Source organism: Rhinoraja longicauda, chromosome 34, assembly GCF_053455715.1.
Source record: "Rhinoraja longicauda isolate Sanriku21f chromosome 34, sRhiLon1.1, whole genome shotgun sequence".
NCBI classification, from domain to species: Eukaryota; Metazoa; Chordata; class Chondrichthyes; order Rajiformes; family Arhynchobatidae; genus Rhinoraja; species Rhinoraja longicauda.
The window spans coordinates 20,107,078-20,131,159 of record NC_135986.1 but is presented as its reverse complement, the minus strand read 5'-3'; the positions used below and the strand labels follow the sequence as shown (position 1 = coordinate 20,131,159).

The 24,082-nt window shown below is 52.7% G+C and overlaps 1 protein-coding gene across 5 annotated transcripts in view; it reads right to left on the bottom strand.

Moving 5' to 3' along the window:
- Positions 1–24,082, bottom strand: part of LOC144609232 (serine/threonine-protein kinase MARK2-like) — a 96,840-nt gene that overhangs the window by 27,482 nt on the left and 45,276 nt on the right. For 3 of the 5 annotated variants that reach the window (XM_078427655.1, XM_078427652.1, XM_078427656.1), the window contains exon 2: positions 1,567–1,761. In XM_078427655.1, the coding sequence (XP_078283781.1) occupies positions 1,567–1,704 (138 nt within the window). In that variant the 5' untranslated portion in view covers positions 1,705–1,761. Of the gene's footprint in view, positions 1–1,566; positions 1,762–3,312; positions 3,355–8,487; positions 8,510–24,082 lie in introns of those variants that run through there. The other 2 variants (XM_078427654.1, XM_078427653.1) reach the window with 2 other exon arrangements.

Genomic DNA, 24,082 nt, shown 5'->3' with positions numbered 1-24,082 from the left:
GAATAGTTTCGTGCCCGTGGGACTCACGCTGAGAGCTCTCCAGAACAACAGAGCAGTGGGATTCAAGAGCAGAAAACACACACACACACAACGCTGGTAACGCAACGCAGGGCGTGACCATCCTGACCACGGGCGCTGTCCGTGCGGAGTTTGCACGCTCCCCCATGACCCGAACTCAGGGAAACGGGAACTCGGGGAAAAGGGAACTCGGGGAAACGGGAACTCGGGGGGAAACGGGAACTCAAGGAAACGGTAACACAAGGAAACGGGAACTCAGGGAAACGGGAACTCAGGGAAAAGGGGACTCAGGGAAACGGGAACTCGGGGAAACGGGAACTCAAGGAAACGGGAACTCAGGGAAACGGGAACTCGAGGAAACGGGAACTCAGGGAAAAGGGGACTCAGGGAAACGGGAACTCAGGGAAACGGGAACTCAGGGGAAACGGGAACTCAGGGGAAACGGGAACTCGAGGAAACGGGAACTCAGGGAAAAGGGGACTCAGGGAAACGGGAACTCAGGGAAAAGGGGACTCAGGGAAACGGGAACTCGGGGAAACGGGAACTCAAGGAAACGGGAACTCAGGGAAACGGGAACTCGAGGAAACGGGAACTCAAGGAAACGGTAACTCAAGGAAACGGGAACTCAGGGAAACGGCAACTCGGGGAAACAAGAACTCGGGGAAATGGAAACTCGAGGAAACGGGAAATCGAGTAAATGGGAACTCGAGGAAAGGGGAACTCGAGGAAACGGGAACTCAAGGAAATGGTAACTCAAGGAAACGGGAACTCAAGGAAACAGGAACGCAGGGAAACGGCAACTAGGGGAAAAAAGAACTCGGGGAAATGGGAACTCGAGGAAACGGGAAATCGAGTAAATGGGAACTCGAGGAAAGGGGAACTCGAGGAAACGGGAACTCAAGGAAATGGTAACTCAAGGAAACGGGAACTCAAGGAAATGGTAACTCAAGGAAACGGGAACTCAAGGAAATGGTAACTCAAGGAAATGGTAACTCAAGGAAACGGGAACTCAAGGAAATGGGAACTCAAGGAAATGGTAACTCAAGGAAATGGTAACTCAAGGAAATGGGAAATCAAGGAAATGGTAACTCAAGGAAATGGTAACTCAAGGAAATGGGAACTCAAGGAAACGGTAACTCAAGGAAACGGGAACTCAAGGAAATGGTAACTCAAGGAAATGGTAACTCAAGGAAATGGGAAATCAAGGAAATGGTAACTCAAGGAAATGGTAACTCAAGGAAATGGGAACTCAAATTTCACTGCACCTAAATTGGTACATGTGACAATAAATTGATCTTGAATCTTGAAATCTTTCGCGGCAGGTGACGGGTGTCAGGGGGGGGAAGGGGAGGAATTGGGGGGAGAAAATGGGGGTGGGGGAGGAAGGAATGGGGAAAGAGGCAGAGGGAGAGGTCAGGAGGAAGTCCCCGTCCCCCCGGTCACAGTGAATCGTGGTCAGTGGTGCCAACGCTCTCCCCAGATACTTCTCCCCCCCCTCCCCTACCCTCCCCCCCCCTCCCCCTCCCCCCCCCCCCTCGGTAGCCGTACCTCCTTGCCGGTGAGCACGTGGCGTGCCAGCTTCACCTTGGCGAAGTTGCCCTTGCCGATGGTCTTGAGCAGCCGGTAGTTGCCGATGTGGGGCGTGTCCTCGGCGGTGGTGGCGATGGAGTTGCGGCAGCGCGGCATGCTGGGCCGGCCGCCGGGCTTGGGCTGGCTCTGGGTATCCCCCTGCCCCACCGTGTGCTGCGGGGCAAACAACACCGTCGGTCAGACGCTCGGGCTCGGCGCACGCCGGGACCGTACGCAGCGAGGCACCGCGGCAACGGCGACACTCCGCGGGGGCAGCTTACAACCCAGCGGCGTTTCGGCTCGAGACCCTTCGTCGACTGGCCACATCAGTCTGAAGAAGGGCCTCGACCCGAAACGTCACCCACTCCTTCTTATCCAGAGATGCTGCCTGACTCGCTGAGTTACTCCAGCACTCTGTGAAATGTCACCTGTCCATGTTCTCCACAGATGCTGCCTGACCCGCTGAGATACTCCAGCACTCTGTGAAACGTCACCTATCCATGTTCTCCACAGATGCTGCCTGACCCGCTGAGTTACTCCAGCACTCTATGAAATGTCACCAGTCCATGTTCTCCACAGATGCTGCCTGACCCGCTGAGTTACTCCAGCACTCTGTGTCTGTCTTTGGTTATAAACCAGTTCTTTGTACAGAAAGAAGGGTCTAGACCTGAAACGTCACCCATTCCTTCTCTCCAGAGATGCTGCCTGACCCACTGAGTTACCCCAGCACTCTGTGAAACGTCACTTATCCATGTTCTCCTGACCCGCTGAGTTACTCCAGCATTTTGTGATACCATCGATTTGTACCAGCATCTGCAGTTATATTCCTACACGACATTACGTATTTGGGTTTAAAAAAAATATTCCAGTCCTCTCGAAATAAATGCTGACGTTGCATTTGATGTTCAGCTCTCCCGAGAAGGTTCGGTTTAGTTTCGAGGAACAGCGTGGAAACAGGCCCTTCGAGTCCGCACCGACCAGCGATCCCCACACACTAACACACTATCCTGCGCACACACACACACACACACACACACACACAGCGGTACGACTATTGACTTCTCCAACTTCGAGTAACCCCTGCATCCATTTCCATCCCCATTCCCACCCCCCATTTCCCCCACGCCAGTTTCAAAGTCGCCTCGTCGAGTCTCGTTGTCTGTTACTTGTTTTCACCCAGCCCACAGATAACAAGGGCCCCGTTTCCTTTATCATCGTTACTCAGAAACAGGGAAAGTAGGTGCAGGAGGAGGCCATTCGGCCCTTCGAGCCTGTACGCACCGCCATTCACTATGATCATGGCTGATCATCCACAATAAGTACCCCGTTCCTGCCTTCTCCCCATACCCTTTGATTCCGTTAGCCCCAAGGGAGAGGGAGAGGGAGAGAGAGAGGGGGAGGGGGAGAGGGGCCTTGTTGAGGGAGGGAGGTGAGGAGGCAGCAGATCCCCTTGCATGCTCCTCACATCAGTCTCCATCTGAGGAGCTTCCAAGTAATGGAGGGAGGGAGGGAGGGAGGGAGGGAGGGAGGGAGGGAGGGAGGGAGGGAGGGAGGGAGGGAGGGAGGGAGGGAGGGAGGGAGGGAGGGAGGGAGGGAGGGAGGGAGGGAGGGAGGGAGGGAGGGAGGGAGGGAGGGAGGGAGGGAGGGAGGGAGGGAGGGAGGGAGGGAGGGAGGGAGGGAGGGAGGGAGGGAGGGAGGGAGGGAGAGATACAGATGAACAGATACCTGCTGCTGACTAGCACTCAGGCTCATTGTATGAACGATGCCAGCAGATGACTGATTGCTGCCTGTCATTCCTGCCTCTTATATAAATGGTACACGTGCCGCCCGGCCTGGTGTGTCGGGAGGAACGGCAGATGCTGCTTTAAACCGACGACAGGCACAAAATGCTGGAGTAACTCAGCGTCACCCGTTCCTTCTCTCCACAGATGCTGCCCGTCCCGCTGAGTTACTCCAGCATTTTGTGTCTGCCTTCGGATCATTCAGCATCTGAGGAGAACACGGATAGGCGACGTTTCAAAGAGTGCTGGAGTAACTCAGCGGGTCAGGCAGCATCTGTGGAGAGAAGGAATGGGTGACGTTTCGGGTCGAGACCCTTCTTCAGACTGATGTCAGGGGAGGGGGGCGGGACAAAGATAGGATGTAGTCGGAGACAGGAAGACTAGTGGGAGAACTGGGATGGAGAGAGAGGGAAAGCGGGGACTATCTGAGGTCAGAGAAGTCAATGTTCATACCGCTGGGGTGTAAACTACCCAAGCGAAATACGAGGTGCTGTTCCTCCAATTTGCGCTGGGCCTCACTCTGACAATGGAGGAGGCCCAGGACAGAAAGGTCAGTGTGGGAGTGGGAGGGGGAGTTAAAGTGCTGAGCCACCGGGAGATCAGGTTGGTTAAGGCGGACTGAGCGGAGGTGTTGAGCGAAACGATCGCCGAGCCTGCGCTTGTTAATAAACATTGAGACCGGTACATGGATAGGATAGGTTTAGAAGGATATGGGACAAACGCGGGCAGGTGGGGCTAGTGTAGATGGGACATGTTGGTCGGCGTGGGTAAGTTGGGCCGAAGGGCCCGTTTCCACGCTGTATCACGGCCAAATCAATGGACATATGTATGGCAGGAATGGATAATCGAAACGTATAAGATTATTAAGGGATTGGACACGTTAGAGGCAGGAAACATGTTCCCAATGTTGGGGGAGTCCAGAACAAGGGGCCACAGTTTAAGAATAAGGGGTAGGCCATTTAGAACGGAGATGAGGAAAGCCTTTTTCAGTCAGAGTTGTGAATCTGTGGAATTCTCTGCCTCAGAATGCAGTGGAGGCAAATTCTCTGAACGCATTCCAGAGAGAGCTAGATAGAGCTCTTAAGGATAGCGGAGTCAGGGGGTATGGGGAGAAGGCAGGAACGGGGTACTGATTGAGAATGATCAGCCGTGATCACATTGAATGGCGGTGCTGGCTCCAAGGGCCGAATGGCCTCCTCCTGCACCTATTGCCTATTGATATATTCTTGATTGGTGCGGGTGTCAGGGGAGAAGGCAGGAGAATGGGGTTGGGAGAGACGGCTCGGCCACGATTGGATGGCGGAGTGGGCTTGATGGGCCGAATGGCCTAATTCTGCTCCTATCACCCGTGACCTGATGGACAACAGAGGGACATGGGCAGGGGTAAGGGGAGGTGCAGTGGGCGGCAGGGGCAAATGAGGGAATTAAAGACAGAGTCAGCCTAGACAATAGCACATTGTGGAAGCGTAGTCTTCTGTCAAAATGCTGGCAACAGATGGGCCGACACGAACTGGCAGATTATTTCTTCACCGCGTACAAGGTGCCAGTTCGAAAATAAATCATTCCTTCACAGAGGCTGGTGCCTCAGACAGATTGGTACCCGTCCCTGAAAGTACCACTGGATCGCAAGCCAAGCTACAGACAAGAGGGACACAAAGTGCTGGAGGAACTCAGCGGGTCAGGCAGCAACTCTGGAGAGAAGGAATGAATGGGTGACGTCTCGGGTCGAGACCCTTCTTCAGACTGATGTCAGGGGAGGGGGCGTTACCACCCCCTCCCCCGACATCAGTCTGAAGAAGGGTCTCGACCCGAAACGTCACCCATTCCTTCTCTCCCGAGATGCTGCCTGACCCGCTGAGTTACTCCAGCACTTTGTGTCTACCTTCGATTTAAACCAGCATCTGCAGGTTTTTTTTCCCCCTGCTGAAACCGAAGCTATTTATTGAACACGAATGACGGGGGGATTAATGCCACTCGCACGGCGTGGAAACAGGCCCTTCAGCCCAACTTGCCCACACCGACCGTCATGCCCCACCTGCACCAGTCCCACCTGCCTGCGTATGGCCCATATCCCTCCAAACCCATCCTAGGGGTTGGACAGGCTAGATGAGGGGTTGGACAGGCTAGATGCGGGAAGATTGTTCCCGATGTTGGGGAAGTCCAGAACAAGGGGGTCACAGTTTAAGGATAAGTGGGAAGTCTTTTAGGACCGAGATGAGAACGTTTTTTTTCACACAGAGAGTGGTGAATCTGTGGAACTCTCTGCCACAGAAGGTAGTTGAGGCCAGTTCATTGGCTATATTTAAGAGGGAGTTAGATGTGGCCCTTGTGGCTAAAGGGATCAGGGGGTATGGAGAGAAGGCAGGTACAGGATACTGAGTTGGATGATCAGCCATGATCATATTGAATGGCGGTGAAGGGCCGAATGGCCTACTCCTGCACTTATTTTCTATGTTTCTATCCATGTACCTGTCTGAATGTCCCTTAAATGTTGCGTTAGTGCGGTCACGGTGGCGCAGCGGTAGAGTTGCCGCCTCACGGCGCCGGAGACCCGGGTTCCATCCCGACCACGGGCGCTGTCTGCACGGAGTTTGTACGTTCCCCCCGTGACCTGCTGAGTTACTCCAGAGTGGAATTCTCTGCCTCAGAAGGCAGTGGAGGCCAATTATCTGAATGCATTCAAGAGAGAGCTGGATAGAGCTCTTAAGGATAGCGGAGTCAGGGGGTATGGTGAGAAGGCAGGAACGGGGTACTGATTGAGAATGATCAGCCATGATCACATTGAATGGCGGTGCTGGCTCGAAGGGCCGAATGGCCTCCTCCTGCACCTATTGTCTATTGTGACCTGCGTGGGTTTTCTCCGAGATCTTCGGTTTCCTCCCACACTCCAAAGACGTGCAGGTTTGTAGGTTAATCGGCTTGGTAAATGTAAAAATCGTCCCTAGTGGGTGTAGGATAGAGTCAATATGTGGATGGGAATCGCTGGTCGGCGCGGACCCTGTGGGTCCTTATTCTTAAACCGTGTGACCCCCCTGGTTCTGGACTCCCCCAACATGGGGGACAATTTTCCTGCATTTAGCCTGTCCAATCCCTTAAGAATTGTATATGCATCCCCTCTGACCCTTCTAAAATCCAGTGAATACAAGCCCAGTCGAGCCACACAAAGAGTGAAAACAGGCCCTTCGGCCCAACCTGCCCACACTGGCCTACATGTCCCAGCTACACCAGTCCCACCTGCCCGCATTTGGCACAAATCCCACTGCTGTCTCCAGACAGGCATCTGAAAGTGACAGGGCTGAAATAGAAGTGTCCTGTTTGACCCAGGCCCTTGCCTGACCGTTCGCACTGTGTTGAAGGGCACACGTCACGGACCCGATAAGGAAGCAACAATGCTTCAGGCTGCTGCCAGATAGTGAACCCGGAAACACACTCCACGCAGAGGAAAGCTCTTGCCGCTGGGCACAGCAGCACCTTGGGCTGGCGGGCGGGCTGAGCGGGCTGCAACGCTACACACCAGCTTGCACACAGGGTGGAGAACCAGAGCGGGGAACTAGACCAAAGGTCAGAGGCACCAGGGGGGGCGGTGCAAAGACAACTGATGACGTCAGCCTTGCACACACACGGCACAGGCACGCGCACACACACACCTCACACACCTCACACGCAAACACACACCTCACACACACACATGCGCACACGCACACCACGCACAACACATCTCACACAATATACAGGCACACACACACACAGTCTCACACACACACACACAACCGACACAGGCACACATGCAGGCACACACACAACCTCACACACACACACAACCTCACAGTCTCACACACAACCTCACACACACACAGTCTCGCACACACAGTCTCACACACAACCTCACACACACACACAACCTCACAGTCTCACACACAACCTCACACACGCAGTCTCACACACAACCTCACACACGCACACACAGTCTCACACACAACCTCACACACGCACACAGTCTCAAACTCAACCTCACACACACAATATATAGGCACACACACAACCTCACACACACACACAACCTCACAGTCTCACACACAACCTCACACACAGTCTCACACACAACCTCACACACACAATATGTCTCAAACACAACCTCACACACACACAATATATAGGCACACACACAGTCTCACACACAACCTCACTCACACACAATACACAGGCACACGCACACACAGAATTTTGCCCCCCCCTCTGCTGCTCACCTTCACAAGTGATCGGAGCAAAATTAGGCCATTCGGCCCATCAAGTCTACCCCACCATTCAAACACGGCTGACCCACCTCTCCCTCCCAACCCCGTTCTCCTGCCTTCTCCCCCCATAACCCCTGACGCCCGTCCCAATCGAGAATCTATCTATCTCTGCCTTAACAATACCCACTGACTTGTGGCCTCCACAGACGACCGTGGCAAAGAATCCCACAGATTCACCGCCCTCTGACTAAAGAAATTCCTCCTTATATCCTTCCTCAAAGAGCGTTGTTTAGAAACATAAAAATGGGAGGAGTAGGCCATTCTGCCCTTCGAGCCAGCACTGCCATTCAATATGATCGTGGCTGATCATCTAAAATCAGTACCCTGTTCCTGCTTTTCCCCCCCCCATATCCCTTGATTCCTTCGAAGGTAGACACAAAACGCTGGAGTAACTCAGCGGGTCGGGCAGCATCTCTGGAGAGATGGAATTGGTGACGTTTCGGGTCGAGACTACAATTCCTCCTCATCTCCTTCCTGAAGGAAGGTCCTTTAATTCTGGTCCTTTAATTCTGAGGCTGTGCCTTCTGGTCCTAGACATCCTCTCCACATCCACTCTATCCAGGGGCGTTTTGCTGTTCGGTATGTTTCAATGGGGAGGGGAGGGGAGGGGAGGGGAGGGGAGGGGAGGGGAAAGGAGGGGGAGGGGAGAGGAGGGGAGGGGAGAGGGGAGAGGAGGGGGAGAGGAGGGGAGAGGGAGAGGGGAGAGGAGAGGGGGGGAGAGGAGGGGAGAGGAGGGGAGAGGAGAGGAGGGGAGAGGAGGGGAGGGGAGAGGAGGGGAGAGGAGGGGTCGTTAAACAGCGCGGCCATGGTGCCCGGGGCCCTACCTTCATCGCAGACGCTCCGTCACGCTTCCCCTCCCAGCTGGACTCTAAGACAGGGCTTCCTTGCGCAAGAGGCAGGTAAATGTTTACCGATGGCGGGGTGGAAGCAGGCGAGGAGCCCTGGGCCCCACCCACGCCAGGTGAGCGCGATCCCGTTCCCAGCGGGCCCCCTCCAGCCACGGAGAGGGGCAGTCGGCCACGTCCGACTCCGAGCCTCACGACTCTTCGGACAGACCGGCTTACGGGCGGATTTGCCGAAAGGTGTCGTTCCCCCCCCTTGCCGGATCGGCGACGGAACGTTGTCCAAAGTCGCCGGGAACGCCGGACGGAGAGGGAGAGAGTGCGTGCGCGCGTTTGTTTGTGCGTGCGTGCGCGAGCGAGCGAGCAAAGTCGCCCGGCGCGCGTACAGGTAGTCAGGAAGTGTCCGAAAGAAGGGAACGAAAAAAAAATCGAACTTAACCCTGCACAAAGGAGCTCAGGGAGAGAGAGAGAGAGGGAGGGAGGGAGGGTGGTTAATACCTGTACAATTAACTCATTCCTTGCCACCAGCAACGCACCAGGCAGCGGACAAAAAGCAAGCACACAGCACAGAGATTGAGGGGAACAGGCACAAAATGCTGGAGTAACTCAGCGGGATGGGCCAGCATCTCTGGAGAGAAGGAATGCGTGAAGGGTCTCGGCCCGAAACGTCACAGACACAGATGCCGTCGAGTTACTCCTACTCTTTGTGTCAACCAGCGTCTGCAGTTCCTTCCTGCAATAGAGAAGTTGGAACCTGGCCACGTCTTCCCATCCCCTCCCCTTTCTGTGTTCCGCAGAGACCGTTCCCTCCGTAACTCCCTCGTCCACTCGTCCCTTCCCACCCAAACCACCCCATCCCCGGGCACTTTCCCCTGCAACCGCACAAGATGCAACACCTACCTGTCCCTTTACCTCCCCCCTTGACTCCATCCAAGGACCCAAACAGTCTTTCCAGGTGAGGCAGAGGTTCACCTGCACCTCCTCCAACCTCATCTATTGCATCCACTGCTCCAGATGACAACTTCTCCACATCGGCGAAACCAAATGCAGGCTCGGCGATCGTTTTGCTCGACACCTTTGCTCAGTCCGCATTGACCAACCTGATCTCCCGGTGGCTGAGCACTACAACTCCCCCTCCCACTCCCAGTCTGACCTGTCTGTCATGGGCCTCCTCCAGTGCCATAGTGAGGCCCAGCGCAAATTGGAGGAACAGCACCTCATATTTCGCCTGGGCAGCTTGCAGCCCAGCGGTATGAACATCGACTTCTCCAACTTTAGATAGTCCCTCTGTCCCTCTCTTCCCCTCCCCCTTCCCAGATCTCCCTCTATCTTCCTGCCTCCACCTATATCCTTCCTTTGTCCCGCCCCCCTAACATCAGTCTGAAGAAGGGTCTCGACCCGAAACGTCACCCATTCCTTCTCTCCTGAGATGCTGCCTGACCTGCTGAGTTACTCCAGCATTTTGTGAAATAAATACCTTCGATTTGTACCAGCATCTGCAGTTATTTTCTTATACTAGAGAAGTTGGGAGATCATTCTCCACCTCAGAAGGCAGCGGAGGCCGATTCTCTGGATGCTTTCAAGAGAGTTAGATAGAGCTCTTAAAGATAGCGGAGTCAGGGGGTATGGGGAGAGGGCAGGAACGGGATACTGAATGAGAATGATCAGCCGTGATCACGTTGAATGGCGGTGCTGGCTCGAAGGGCCGAATGGCCTCCTCCTGCACCTATTGTCTATCATCATGTTACGGGCATGCAAGACAATAGTGAGGCCGCATTTAGAGCATTGTGTTCAGTTTCGGTCACTGAGTCAAAGGAACGATGTTGTCAAGCTGGAAAGTTTGGAGAATCAGGCCCTTCGGCCCACTCAGTCCGTGCCGACCAGCGGTCACCCCGTACACCAACACTATCCTACACACACTGGGGACAGTTTACAATTCCACCAAGCCGAAGAGATCTGTACGTCTTTGTGGTGTGGGAGGAAACCGGAGCGCCCGGAGAAAACCCGCACAGGTCACAGGGAGAACGTGCAAACTCCGCACAGACGGCGCCCGCAGTCTCAAACCCTGGTCTCTGGCGCTGTGGGGCAGCAACTCTACTGCTGTGCCATCGAAAGGGTGCAGAGAGGGGGAGTTGAAATGGTTGGCAACTGGGAGATCCCATGGACAAGGTGGGCCGAATGGCCTGCTTCCCTGCCATACAGTCCCATGCCACTAATGGTCACAACCTGAGACGCAATCATCATCCCTCCCTTCATCCCTCCCTCCCTCCCTCCACAGGCGCTGCATGGCCCACTGAGTACACCCAGCCCTGTATTGTGCTTTTAGAGGGGATTTCCCACACGCTCGCAGGTTGTAGGAGTAGAACGAGGTCGCTCGGCCCATCGAGCCCGCTCCGCCATTCAATCATGGCTGATCTCTGCCTCCTAATCCCATTTTCCTACCCTCTCCGCGGCACGGTGGCGCGGCGGTAGAGTTGCCGCCTTACAGCGAATGCAGCGCCAGAGACCCGGGTTCCATCCCGACTACGGGCGCTGCCTGTACGGAGTTTGCACGTTCTCCCCGTGACCTGCGTGGGTTTTCTCCGAGATCCTCGGTTTCCTCCCACACTCCAAAGACGTACAGGTTTGCAGGTCAATTAGCTGGGTAAATGTAAACATTGTCCCTAGTGGGTGTAGGATAGTGTTAGTGTGAGGGGATCGCTGGGTGGCGCGGACCCGGTGGGCCGAAGGGCCTGATCCGCGCTGTATCTCTAAACTAAAAAACACAAAACTAAGCCCTTAACACCCGTTCTTATATCAAGAATCTGTCTATCTCTGCCGTAAAAATATCCACTGACTTGTGGCCTCCACAGCCCTCTGTGGCAAAGAATCCCACAGATTAACTACACGCTGACTAAAGAAGTTCCTTCTCACCTCCTTTCTAAAAGAGCGCCCTTTAATCCTGAGGCTGTGACCTCTGGTCCCCGACTCTCCCACCAGTGGAAACACCTGATCTCCCGGTGGCTCAGCACTTCAATCCTGATCTCCCGGTGGCTCAGCACTTCAATCCTGATCTCCCAGTGGCTCAGCACTTCAATCCTGATCTCCCCCTGGCTCAGCACTTCAATCCTGATCTCCCGATGGCGCAGCACTTCAATGCTGATCTCCCCCAGGCTCAGCACTTCAATCCTGATCTCCCGGTGGCTCAGCACTTCAATCCTGATCTCCCAGTTACTCAGCAAATCAATCCTGATCTCTCGGTGGCTCAGCACTTCAATCCTGATCTCCCGGTGGCTCAGCACTTCAATCCTGACACCCGGTGGCTCAACATTTCAATCCTGATCTCCCGGTGGCTCAGCACTTCAATCCTGATCTCCCGGTGGCTCAGCACTTCAATCCTGATCTCCCAGTGGCTCAGCACTTCAATACTGATCTCCCCCGTGGCTCAGCACTTCAATCCTGATCTTCCGATGGCGCAGCACTTCGATGCTGATCTGCCCCTGGCTCAGCACTTCAATCCTGATCTCCCAGTGGCTCAGCACTTCAATGCTGATCTCCCCCTGGCTCAGCACTTCAATCCTGACTCCCAGTGGCTCAGCACTTCAATGCTGATCTCCCCGTGGCTCAGCACTTCAATCCTGATCTCCCGATGGCGCAGCACTTCAATCCTGATCTCCCCGTGGCTCAGAACTTCAACCCTCCGCTCAGTCCGCCTTAACCAACCTGATCTCCTGGTGGCTCAGCTCTTCAACTCCCCCTCCCACTCCCACTCTGACCTTTCTGTCCTGGGCCTCCTCCATTGCCAGAGTGAGGCCCAGCGCAAATTGGAGGAACAGCACCTCAGATTTCGCTTGGGCAGTTTACACCCCAGCGATATGAACATTGACTTCCCTAACTTCAGATAGTCCCCGCTTTCCCTCTCTCTCTCCATCCCCTCCCCCTTCCCAGTTCTCCCACCAGTCTTCCTGTCTCCAACTACATCCTATCCCACGCAAACCCGGGACAATTGACGATTTATACCAAAGGCAATTAACCTACAAACCTGAGGTAGACACACAACGTTGGAATAACTCAGCGGGCCAGGCAGCATCTCGGGAGAGAAGGAATGGGTGACGTTTCGGGTCGAGACCCTTCTTGAGACTGATGTCAGGGGAGGGGGCGGTAGTCTGAAGAAGGGTCTCGACCCAAAACGTCACCCATTCCTCCTCTCCCGAGATGCTGCCTGTCCCGCTGAGTTACTCCGGCATTTAGTGTCGACTGGTGGGAACATCCTCTCCACATCCACTCAACCTTCTCGACTCCAGCGAGTTGAAAGACTGGAGCGACTGGGCTTGCATACACTGGAATTTAGAAGGATGAGAGGGGATCTTATCGAAACGTATAAGATTATTAAGGGGTTGGACACGTTAGAGGCAGGGAACATGTTCCCAATGTTGGGGGAGTCCAGAACCAGGGGCCACGCAGTTTTAAGAATAAGGGGTGGGCCATTTAGAACGGAGACGGGGAAAAACTTTTACAGTCAGAGAGTTGTGAATCTGTGGAATTCTCCGCCTCAGAAGGCAGTGGAGGCCAATTCTCTGAATGCATTCAAGAGAGAGCTAGATAGAGCTCTTAAGGATAGCGGAGTCAGGGGGTATGGGGAGAAGGCAGGAACGGGGTACTGATTGAGAATGATCAGCCATGATCACATTGAATGGCGGTGCGTACATGCTCGAAGGGCCGAATGGCCTCCTCCTGCACCTATTGACCAGTTTTTTGGTTACAGAAGGGAAAGGGGAAACCTTTCCAAACGCCAGCGAGATCTAATTACAGGCTGAATGGGGATGTCAGCCCGTCAGTGGGCGTACTGTACCGGCATATGGGGAAGTGTTTGCCACACGGACAAGAGAGGCCGCCATGCACTGAGAGAAAATCAACATCGCAAAGACCACACCTACTGCAAAGCAGAAATAAAAACCCAGAAAATAAAGCACTCAGCGGGTCAGGCAGCGTCGGTGGAGGCAGACATACAGTGTGTGTAGGAAGGATTTATTCACAGAATGCTGGAGTAACTCAGCAGGTCAGGCAGCATCTCGGGAGAGAAGGAATGGGTGACGTTTCGGGTCGAGACCCTTCTTCAGAACAGCACCTCATATTTCGCTTGGGTAGTTTACACCCCAGCGATATGAACATTGACTTCTCTAACTTCTTCAGACTGAAGAAGGGTCTCGACCCGAAACGTCACCCATTCCTTCTCTCCCGAGATGCTGCCTGACCCGCTGAGTTACTCCAGCGTTTTGTGAATAAATCGATTCGTACCAGCATTTGCAGTTATTTTCTTATACTACGTGTGTAGGAAGGAGCTGCAGGTGCTGGTTTAAATCGAAGATGGGCGCTCAAAATGCTGGAGTAACTCAGCGGGACAGGCAGCGTCTCTGGAGGGAAGGGGCATGTGGCGTTTCCGGTCTCGCCCCGAAACCTCACTCGACCCGAAACCTTCTCTCCAGAGACGCTGCCTGACCCGCTGAGCGTTTTGTGTCCATCCTCGAAGATACAGCACCTCCAAACTCAGGAACAGCTTCATCCCCAGGGCCATAGCTGCTATCAACCGGTCAATAGACAATAGACAATAGGTGCAGGAGGAGGCCATTCGGCCCTTCGGTCCTGCTGAGCCGGATGGTCACATCGCACAGCGAACCGGCATAGACCTACTTGCACTTTATTCTGTTTTAAAACTGTTCCAATTCGTTTCATTGGGTTGTTTAAATTAATACTGATTAGCTAATTAATTTATTGCATCGTATGGGAGGCGCATTCCCAATCTCGTTGTACCCCTATACAATGACAATAAAGATATATTGTATTGTATTGCATTGTATTGTATTGTATTGTATACAGAGTAATCACAAAATGCAGGAGTAACCCAGTGGGACAGGCAATGTCCTTTCCGTTTTGAGTTTGGAGATACGGCGCGGAAACAGGCCCTTCGGCCCATCGGGTCCGCGCCGACCAGCGATCCCCGCACACGAACACTATCCTACACGCGGGACAATTTTTACAATTAACCTACAAACCCATTGGAGTGTCTTTGGAGTGTGGGAGGAAACCGGAGCGCCCGGAGAAAACCCACGCAGGTCACGGGGAGAACGTGCAAACTCCGTACAGACAGCGCCCGTAGTCGGGGTGGAACCCGGGTCTCTGACACTGTAAGCGCTGTAAGGCAGCAACTCTACCGCTGCGCCACCGTGCCGCACAAACTTCGAGATAGATAGAGACGGAGACACCACTGATGAATGACGATTCAGGACCCTTCCTCTAAGTCACGGCACCATATCATACAGCACGGAAACCGGCCCTTCGGCCCATCTCGTCCATACCGTCTACGATGCCCCATCTTCAGCTGGAGGTAGACTCAAAATGCTGGAGTAACTCAGCGGGTTAGGCAGCAACTCGGGAGAGAAGGAATGGGTGACGTTTCAGGTCGAGACCCTTCAGACCGATATCAGGGGAGGGGGCGGGACAAAGATAGGATGTAGTCGGAAACAGGAAGACCAGTGGGAGAACTGGGAAGGGGGAGGGGATGGAGAGAGAGGGAAAGCAAGGACTATCTGAAGTGAGAGGTCAATGTTCATACCGCTGGGGTGTAAACTACCCAAGCGAAATACGAGGTGCTGTTCCTCCATTTTGCGCTGGGCCTCACTCTGACAATGGAGGAGGCCCAGGACAGAAAGGTCAGTGTGGGAGTGGGAGGGGGAGTTGAAGTGCTGAGCCACCGGGAGATCAGGTTGGTCAAGGCGTATAAGAAAATAACTGCAGATGCTGGTACAAATCGAAGGTATTTATTCACAAAATGCTGGATAAATTTGTGAATAAAGACCTAGGTTGGTTAAGACGGACTGATCGGAGGGTTGAAGTGCTGAGCCACCGGGAGATCAGGTTGGTTAAGGCGGACTGAGCGGAGGGTTGAAGTGCTGAGCCACCGGGAGATCAGGTTGGTTAAGGCGGACTGAGCGGAGGGTTGAAGTGCTGAGCCACCGGGAGATCAGGTTGGTTAACTCCTTCAGACTGAGAGTCAGGGGAGGGGGAAGCTATGAAAAGAGACAGAACAAATCACAAGATGTCTCAAGAATGTCTCAAGAAAGGAGGAGCACGCAATGGTCCAGTGTTGGCTGTGGAAGAGGAGATCAAGGCCAGCATCTGCAGCTTGTCTGAAGAAAGGTCAAGTCAAGTCAAGTTTATTTGTCACATACAAGCTCGGCCGCGGGACGTTTCAGTGCCCGGTGTGGCTCGGCTGCGGGACGTTTCAGTGCCCGGTGCGGCTCGGCTGCGGGACGTTTCAGTGCCCGGTGCGGCTCGGCTGCGGGACTTAACATCGCCGGATGTTTGTGTTGGGGTCGGGTGTCTTGTGTTCTTTTCTTTTTTGCTGTGTCTTGTGACACTGTTCTGTTATACTGTTATACTGTTATGTTATGATGTGCAGTGAAATGAAAGTGGCAATGCCTGCGGATTGTGCTAAACTACAGAACAGAATAGAGGAAAAAAAATTAACACAAAAAAAAAATGAATACAGTAAATTAAATGAGTCCCTGGTGATTTGGATAGTAGTAACAGGATTGTTCCGAGTCAGCATGGATTTACGAAGGGGAAATCATGCTTGGCTAATCTTCTGGAATTCTTTGAGGATGTAACTAGGAAAATTGACAGGGGAGAGTCGGTGGATGTGGTGTACCTTGACTTTCAGAAAGCCTTCGACAAGGTTCCACATAGGAGATTAGTGGGCAAAATTAGAGCACATGGTATTGGAGGTAGGGTACTGACATGGATAGAAAATTGGTTGACAGACAGAAAGCAAAGAGTGGGGATAAATGGGTCCCTTTCAGAATGGCAGGCAGTAACTAGTGGGGTACCGCAAGGCTCGGTGCTGGGACCGCAGCTATTTACAATATACATTAATGACTTGGATGAAGGGATTAAAAGTACCATTAGCAAATTTGCAGATGATACAAAGCTGGGTGGTAGTGTGAACTGTGAGGAAGATGCTATGAGGTTGCAAGGTGACTTGGACAGGTTGTGTGAGTGGGCGGATGCATGGCAGATGCAGTTTAATCTGGATAAGTGTGAGGTTATCCACTTTGGTGGTAAGAATAGGAAGGCAGAGTATTATCTGAATGGTGTCAAGTTAGGAACAGGGGACGTACAACGAGATCTGGGTGTCCTAGTGCATCAGTCACTGAAAGGAAGCATGCAGGTACAGCAGGCAGTGAAGAAAGTCAATGGAATGTTGGCCTTCATAACAAGATGAGTTGAGTACAGGAGCAAAGAGGTCCTTCTGCAGTTGTATAGGGCCCTAGTGAGACTGCACCTGGAGTACTGTGTGCAGTTTTGGTCTCCATATTTGAGGAAGGGTATTCTTGCTATTGAGGGCGTGCAGCGTAGGTTTACTAGGTTAATTCCCGGAGTGGCGGGACTATCATATGTTGAAAGACTGGAGCGACTAGGAGATTTTATCGAAACGTACAAGATTATTAAGGGTTTATTCACAAAATGCTGGAGTAACTCAGCAGGTCAGGCAGCATCTCGGGAGAGAAGGAATGGGTGACGTTTCGGGTCGAGACCCTTCTTCAGACTGATGTCGGGGGTGGGACAAAGGAAGGATATAGGTGGAGACAGGAAGATAGAGGGAGCTCTGGGAAGGAGGAGGGGAAGGGAGGGACAGAGGAGCTATCTGAAGTTGGAGAAGTCGACGTTCATACCACCGGGCCGCAAACTGCCCAGGCGAAATATAAGGTGCTGCTCCTCCAATTTCCGGCGGGCATCACTATGGCACTGGAGGAGGCCCATGACAGAGAGGTCAGACTGTGAATGGGAGGGGGAGTTAAAGTGCTGGGCCACCGGGAGATCAGTTGCGTTAATGCGGACCGAGCGCAGGTGTTCAGCGAAGCGATCGCCGAGCCTGCGCTTGGTTTCGCCGATATAAATAAGTTGACATCTAGAGCAGCGGATGCAATAGATGAGGTTGGAGGAGGTGCAGGTGAACCTCTGTCTCACCTGGAAAGACTGTTTGGGTCCTTTGATGGAGTTGAGGGGGGAGGTAAAGGGACAGGTGTTGCATCTCGTGCGGTTGCAAGGGAAAGTGCCCGGGGTTAGGGTGGTTTGGGTAGGAAGGGGCGAGTGGACCAGGGAGTTACGGAGGGAATGGTCTCTGCGGAACGCAGAGAGGGGAGGGGATGGGAAGATATGGCCAGTGGTGGGGTCCTGTTGTAGGTGACGGAAATGTTGGTGGATGATATGTTGGATCCGCTGGCTGGTGGGGTGGAAGGTGAGAACGAGGGGGATCCTGTCCTTGTTGCGAGTGGGGGGAGGGGGAGCAAGAGCGGAGCTGCGGGATGTAGAAGAGTATTAAGGGGTTGGACACGTTAGAGACAGGAAACATGTTCCCAATGTTGGGGGAGTCCAGAACAAGTGCCATAGTTTAAGAATAAGGGGTAGGCCATTTAGAACTGAGATGAGGAAAATCTTTTTCAGTCAGAGAGTTGTGAATCTGTGGAATTCTCTGCCTCAGAAGGCAGTGGAGGCCAATTCTCTGAATACATTCAAGAGAGAGCTAGATAGAGCTCTTAAGGATAGCGGAGTCAGGGGGTATAGGGAGAGGGCAGGAACGGGGTCAGCCATGATCACATTGAATGGCGGTGCTGGCTCGAAGGGCCGAATGGCCTCCTCCTGCACCTATTGTCTATTGTCTATTGTCTATTGATATGAGAGTTAACAGTCCTGATGACCTGTGGGAAGAAACTCCGTCTCATCCTCTCTGTTTTCACAGCGTGACAGCGGAGGCGTTTGCCTGACCGTAGCAGCTGGAACAGTCCGTTGCTGGGGTGGTAGGGGTCCCCCATAATGTTGCTGGCTCTGGATCTGCACCTCCTGATGTATAGGTCCTGCAGGGGGGCGAGTGTAGTTCCCATGGTGCGTTCAGCCGAACGCACTACTCTCTGCAGGGCCTTCCTGTCCTGGGCAGAGCTGTTCCCAAACCAGGTTGTGATGTTTCCGGACAAGATGCTCTCTACAGCCCCAGAGTAGAAGCACTGAAGGATCCTCAGAGACACTCTGAATTTCCTCAGCTGTCTGAGGTGGTAAAGGCGCTAAAGGTCCCGACCCAAAACGTCATTTGTTCCTTCTCTCCAGAGACTTTTTAGATTTTTTTAGATTTAGAGATACAGCGCGGAAACAGGCCCTTCGGCCCCGCCAAGTCCGTGCCGCCCAGCAATCCCCGCACACTAACACTATCCCACACACACCAGGGACAATTTTTACATTTTACCCAGTCAATTGACCTACAAATCCGCACGTCTTTGGAGTGTGGGAGGAAACCAAAGATCTCGGAGAAAACCCACGCAGGTCACGGGGAGAGCGTACAAACTCCGTACAAGCGGCGCCCGTAGTCGGGATCGAACCGGACGGAGTCTCCGGCGCTGCATTCGCTGTAAGGCGGCAACTCTACCGCCGCGCCACCGAGACACTGCCCGACCCGCTGAGTTATTACCCCAGTATTGTGCGTCCATCGTCAGGGATGTGGGTTTGAAGGCCCAGGCGCACGTGTCCAACCCAGAGACAGCTCTTTGTTTGAGCTCAGCACAAACGGTTCATCCAGCCAGAGGCAGAGAAGTAATCTCCTTGGCACCCAGTTAAAACAAAATGTCGTTTGGATCGACGATAAACCTCCCCTCCCCCCACAGCACATAGACAATGGCTTCAGCTATCTGTTATCAACGTTCCTGGTTGAATCTTCTGGGACTCAACGATGCGATATACGGTCTAAAATTACAACATGCAACCCCCCCCCAACTCTCGCCAGGTCCCGGTCCATTTAGCAGCAACGTCAATAGACAATAGACAATAGAAAATAGGTGCAGGAGAAGGCCATTCGGCCCTTCGAGCCAGCACCGCCATTCAATGTGATCATGGCTGATCATTCTCAATCAGTACCCTGTTCCTGCCTTCTCCCCATACCCCCTGACTCCGCTATCCTTAAGAGCTCTATCTAGCTCACTCTTGAATGTGTTCAGAGAATTGGCCTCCACTGCCTTCTGAGGCAGAGAATTCCACAGATTCACAACTCTCTGACTGAAAAAGTTTTTCTTCATCTCTGTTCTAAATGGCCTACCCCTTATTCTTAAACTGTGGCCCCTGGTTCTGGACTCCCCCAACATGTTTCCTGCCTCTAACGTGTCCAACCCCTTAATAATTTTATACATTTCGATAAGATCTCCTCTCATCCTTCTAAATTCCAGTGTATACAAGCCTAGTCGCTCCAGTCTTTCAACATATGACAGTCCCGCCATTCCAGGAATTAACCTGGTGAACCTACGCTGCACGCCCTCAATAGCAAGAATATCCTTCCTCAAATTTGGAGACCAAAACTGCACACAGTACTCCAGGTGCGGTCTCACTAGGGCCCTGTACAACTGCAGAAGTTTTCAAAAGAAAACTCATTCAATCGAGAACTCGTTAAATTGAGAGAATTGAGAAAGGGCGGCACGGTGGTGCAGCGGGTAGAGCTGCTGCCTCACGGCGCCAGAGACCCGGGTTCCATCCTGACTGTGGGTGCTGCCTGTACGGAGTTTGCACGCTCTCCCCCCGTGACCTGCGTGGGTTTTCTCCGGGTCTTTTCAACGTCGGGATAGCCCCAGCCTCAACTACCTCCTCTGGCAGCTCGTTCCACACACCTACCACCCTCTGTGTGGAATATTGTCTTAACGTATCAAAAACAGAGCATTGAAATTCTTTCTTGCAGTGGCAAAACGCGTCTGTTTGCACAATGCTCCTGAGATAACAACAAATACCATTATGTCAAAGACATAAAGTTAACAAAAGAAAACATAATTAACAATAATCTTCAGCGTGGCACAGTGGTAGAGCTGCTGCCTCACAGCGCCAGAGACCTAGGTTCCATCCTGACCACGGGCGCTGTCTGTACGGAGTTTGCACGTTCTCCCCGTGACCTGCGTGGGTTTTCTCCGGGCGCTCCGGTTTCCTCCCACGCTCCAAAGACGTACGTGCGGGTTTGTAGGTTAATTGGCTTCGGTGAAATTGTAAATTGTCCCCTAGTGTGTGTGGGACAGTGCGAGTGTGTGAGGGGATCGCTGGTCGGACCGGACTCGGTGGGCCGAAGGGCCTGTTTCCGTGCTGTATCTCTGTGCCTGTACCAGCAGCTACACAGACTGCCGTCTTTTGGTAAGTGATGAAGGGAAACAGGAAGGAACTGCAGATGCTGGTTTACACTGAAGGTAGACAGGAGGAACTGCAGATGAAATTCAGTCTGAAGAAGGGTCTCGACCCGAAACGTCACCCATTCCTTCTCTCCTGAGATGCTGCCTGACCTGCTGAGTTACCCCAGCATTTTGTGAATAAATACCTCTGGTTTACACTGAAGGTAGACAGGAGGAACTACAGATGAAATGTGTAGGAAGGAACTGCAGATGCTGGTTTAAACCGAAGTTAGACACAAACAGCTGGAGTAACTCAGCGGGACGGACAGCATCTCTGGAGAGAGGGGATAAGTGACGTTTTGGGTCATAGAGTGATACAGTGTGGAAACAGGCCCTTCAGCCCAACTTGCCCACACCGGCCAACATGTCCCAGCTACACTAGTCCCACCTGCCCGCATTTGGTCCATATCCCTCCAAACCCGTCCAATCCATGTACCTGTCTAACTGTTTCTTAAACGTTGGGATAGTCCCAGCCTCAACTACCTCCTCTAGCAGCTCGTTCCATACCCCCATCACCCTCTGTACAATATCAATACAATATTCTTTATTGTCATTGTACAAGTACAACGAGATTTGTGATGTGTGGAAAAGTTACCCCGCGGATTCCCATTAAATCTTTTCCCCTTCACCTTGAACCCGTGTCCTCTGGTCCTCGATTCCACTACTCTGGGCAAGAGACTCTGTGCATCTACCCGATCTATTCCTCTCATGATTTTGTACAAATAAGTGATTTCGAAACGTCACCTATTCTTTTTCTCCAAACCCAAATCGTCACCTATGCCTTAAATTCAAAACATCACATATTAGTTTAGTTTAGTTTAGAGATACAGCGCGGAATCAGGCCCTTCGGCCCACTGAATCCACACTGACCATCGATCACCCCGTACACTAGCAGTATCCTACACACCAGGGACAATTTGCATCGACCCAGGTTCGATCCTGGCTAAAGGTGGTGTCTGTCCAGAGTTTGTACGGTCTCTCTGTGACCACGTGTGTTTTCTCCGGGATCTCCGGTTTGCGCCCACTTTCCAAAGATGGTACGGGTTTGTCGGCTAAAGAGAAACATAAAATGCTGGAGTAACTCTGGAGTAACAGGTGGCATCTCTGGAGAGAGGGAATGAGCGACGTTTTGGGTCGAGACCCTTCTGCAGACTCAATCAAATCCCTCAAACCTTCCGACCCGAAGGATTTGAGTTTAGGAGCAGGGAGGTTCTACTGCAGTTGTACAGGGCATTGGAGAGACCGCACCTGGAGTATTGTGTGCAGTTTTGGTCTCCTAATCTGAGGAAAGACGTTCTTGCCTTAGAGGGAGTACAGAGAAGGTTCACCAGATTGATCCCTGGGATGGCGGGACTTTCATATGAAGAAAGACTGGATAGACTAGGCTTGTACTCGCTGGAATTTAGAAGACTGAGGGGGGATCTTATAGAAACATATACAATTCTTAAGGGGTTGGAGAGGCTAGATGCGGGAAGATTGTTCCCGATGTTGGGGAAGTCCAGAACCAGGGGTCACAGCTTAAGGATAAGGGGGAAGTCTTTTAGGACCGAGATGAGAAAACATTTCTTCACACAGAGAGTGGTGAGTCTGTGGAATTCTCTGCCACAGAAGGTAGTTGAGGCCAGTTCATTGGCTATATTTAAGAGGGAGTTAGATGTGGCCCTTGTGGCTAAAGGGATCAGGGGGTATGGAGAGAAGGCAGGTACAGGTTACTGAGCTGGATGATCAGCCATGATCATATTGAATGGCGGTGCAGGCTCGAAGGGCCGAATGGCCTACTCCTGCACCTATTTTCTATGTTTCTATTCCTTCTCTTCAGAGTTCCTCCAGCATTTTGCGTCTACCTTCGATTTAAACCAGCATCTGCAGTTCTTTTCTACACACAGTTCCTCCGGCAGCTTGTTCTGTAAACCTGCTGCCCTCTGTGCAAAAAATGTTGTTCATGCTAATCCGATGTCGCCTGGTTCGCGATCCCCCCTCCTCTTTGCCGAGGGGAGGGGACGGAGGACGGAGATGGAGAGGAGAGAGCCGGGGGGGGAGGGGGAGAGAGGAAGGGCTGGTGGGGGAGGTGGGGGGGGGGGGGTAGGGGAGAATGCCGGAGGGGAGATTGCAGGAGTGGAGAAGGCTTGCGGGCTGTGACTTCCTCTGTACAGTTATGCCGCTGACGACATGACATTAATGAGCAACTTGTGGTCGGAAGGGGATGTGGGAGAGGCAACGTTTACAACCGACACGGGGTCAGAGGTTGGAGGTGAAGGGGAGCGTCCTAAGGCCACAAGGTCATAGGGAATAGGAAAACTACACGCTAGTGCAAGTCTACCCCGCCATTCCATCACGGCCGATCTATCTCTCCCTCCCAACCCCATTCTCCTGCCTTCTCCCCATAACCCCTGACACCCGCACTAATCAAGAATCTATCCATCTATCTCTGCCTTAAAAATATCCACTGACTTGTGGCCTCCACAGCCATCTGTGGCAAAGAATCCCACAGATTCACCGCCCTCCGACTAAAGATATTTGTCCTGCTGAGTTACTCCAGCATTTTGTGAATAAATACCTTCGATTTGTACCAGCATCTGCAGTTATTTTCTTATACAAATTTGTCCTCATCTCCTTCTTCAAAGAACGTCCTTTAGAAACATATAAAAATAGGCGCAGAAGTAGGCCATTCGGCCCTTCGAGCCAGCACTGCCATTCAATATGATCATGGCTGATCATGTAAAATCAGTACCCTGTTCCTGCTTTTTCCCCCATATCCCTTGATTCCTTTGAAGGTAGACACAAGAGTAACTCAGCAGGTCAGGCAGCATCTCTGGACAGAAGGAATGGGTGACGTTTCGGGTCGAGACTAAACTGGCGACTTCATTGATCCAGACTGTCCCTTGATTCCCTTAGCCCCAAGAGTTAAATCTAACTCTCTCTTGAAAGCATCCAGTGAATCGGCCTCCACTGCCTTCTGCGGCAGAGAGGTCCACAGATTCACAACTCTCTGGGTGGAAAGGTCTTTCCTCGCGAATCCTGAGGCTGTGACCTCATTCTGAAGAAGGGTCTCGACCCGAAACGTCACCCATTCCTTCTCTCCCGAGATGCTGCCTGACCTGCTGAGTTACTCCAGCATTTTGTGAATAAATACCTTCGATTTGTATCAGCATCTGCAGTTATCTTCTTATACCTCTAGTACGAGACTCTGCCACTGGTGGAAACATCCTCTCCACCTCCACTCTATCCAAGCCTTTCCCGTACAGACTGCGCCCGTGGTCGGGATGGAACCCGGGTCTCCGGCGCTGCAAGGCAGCAACTCTGCCCCCTGTTAGTGTGAGTAACGCCTGTTCCCAGCTTTCACCTTCAGTGAC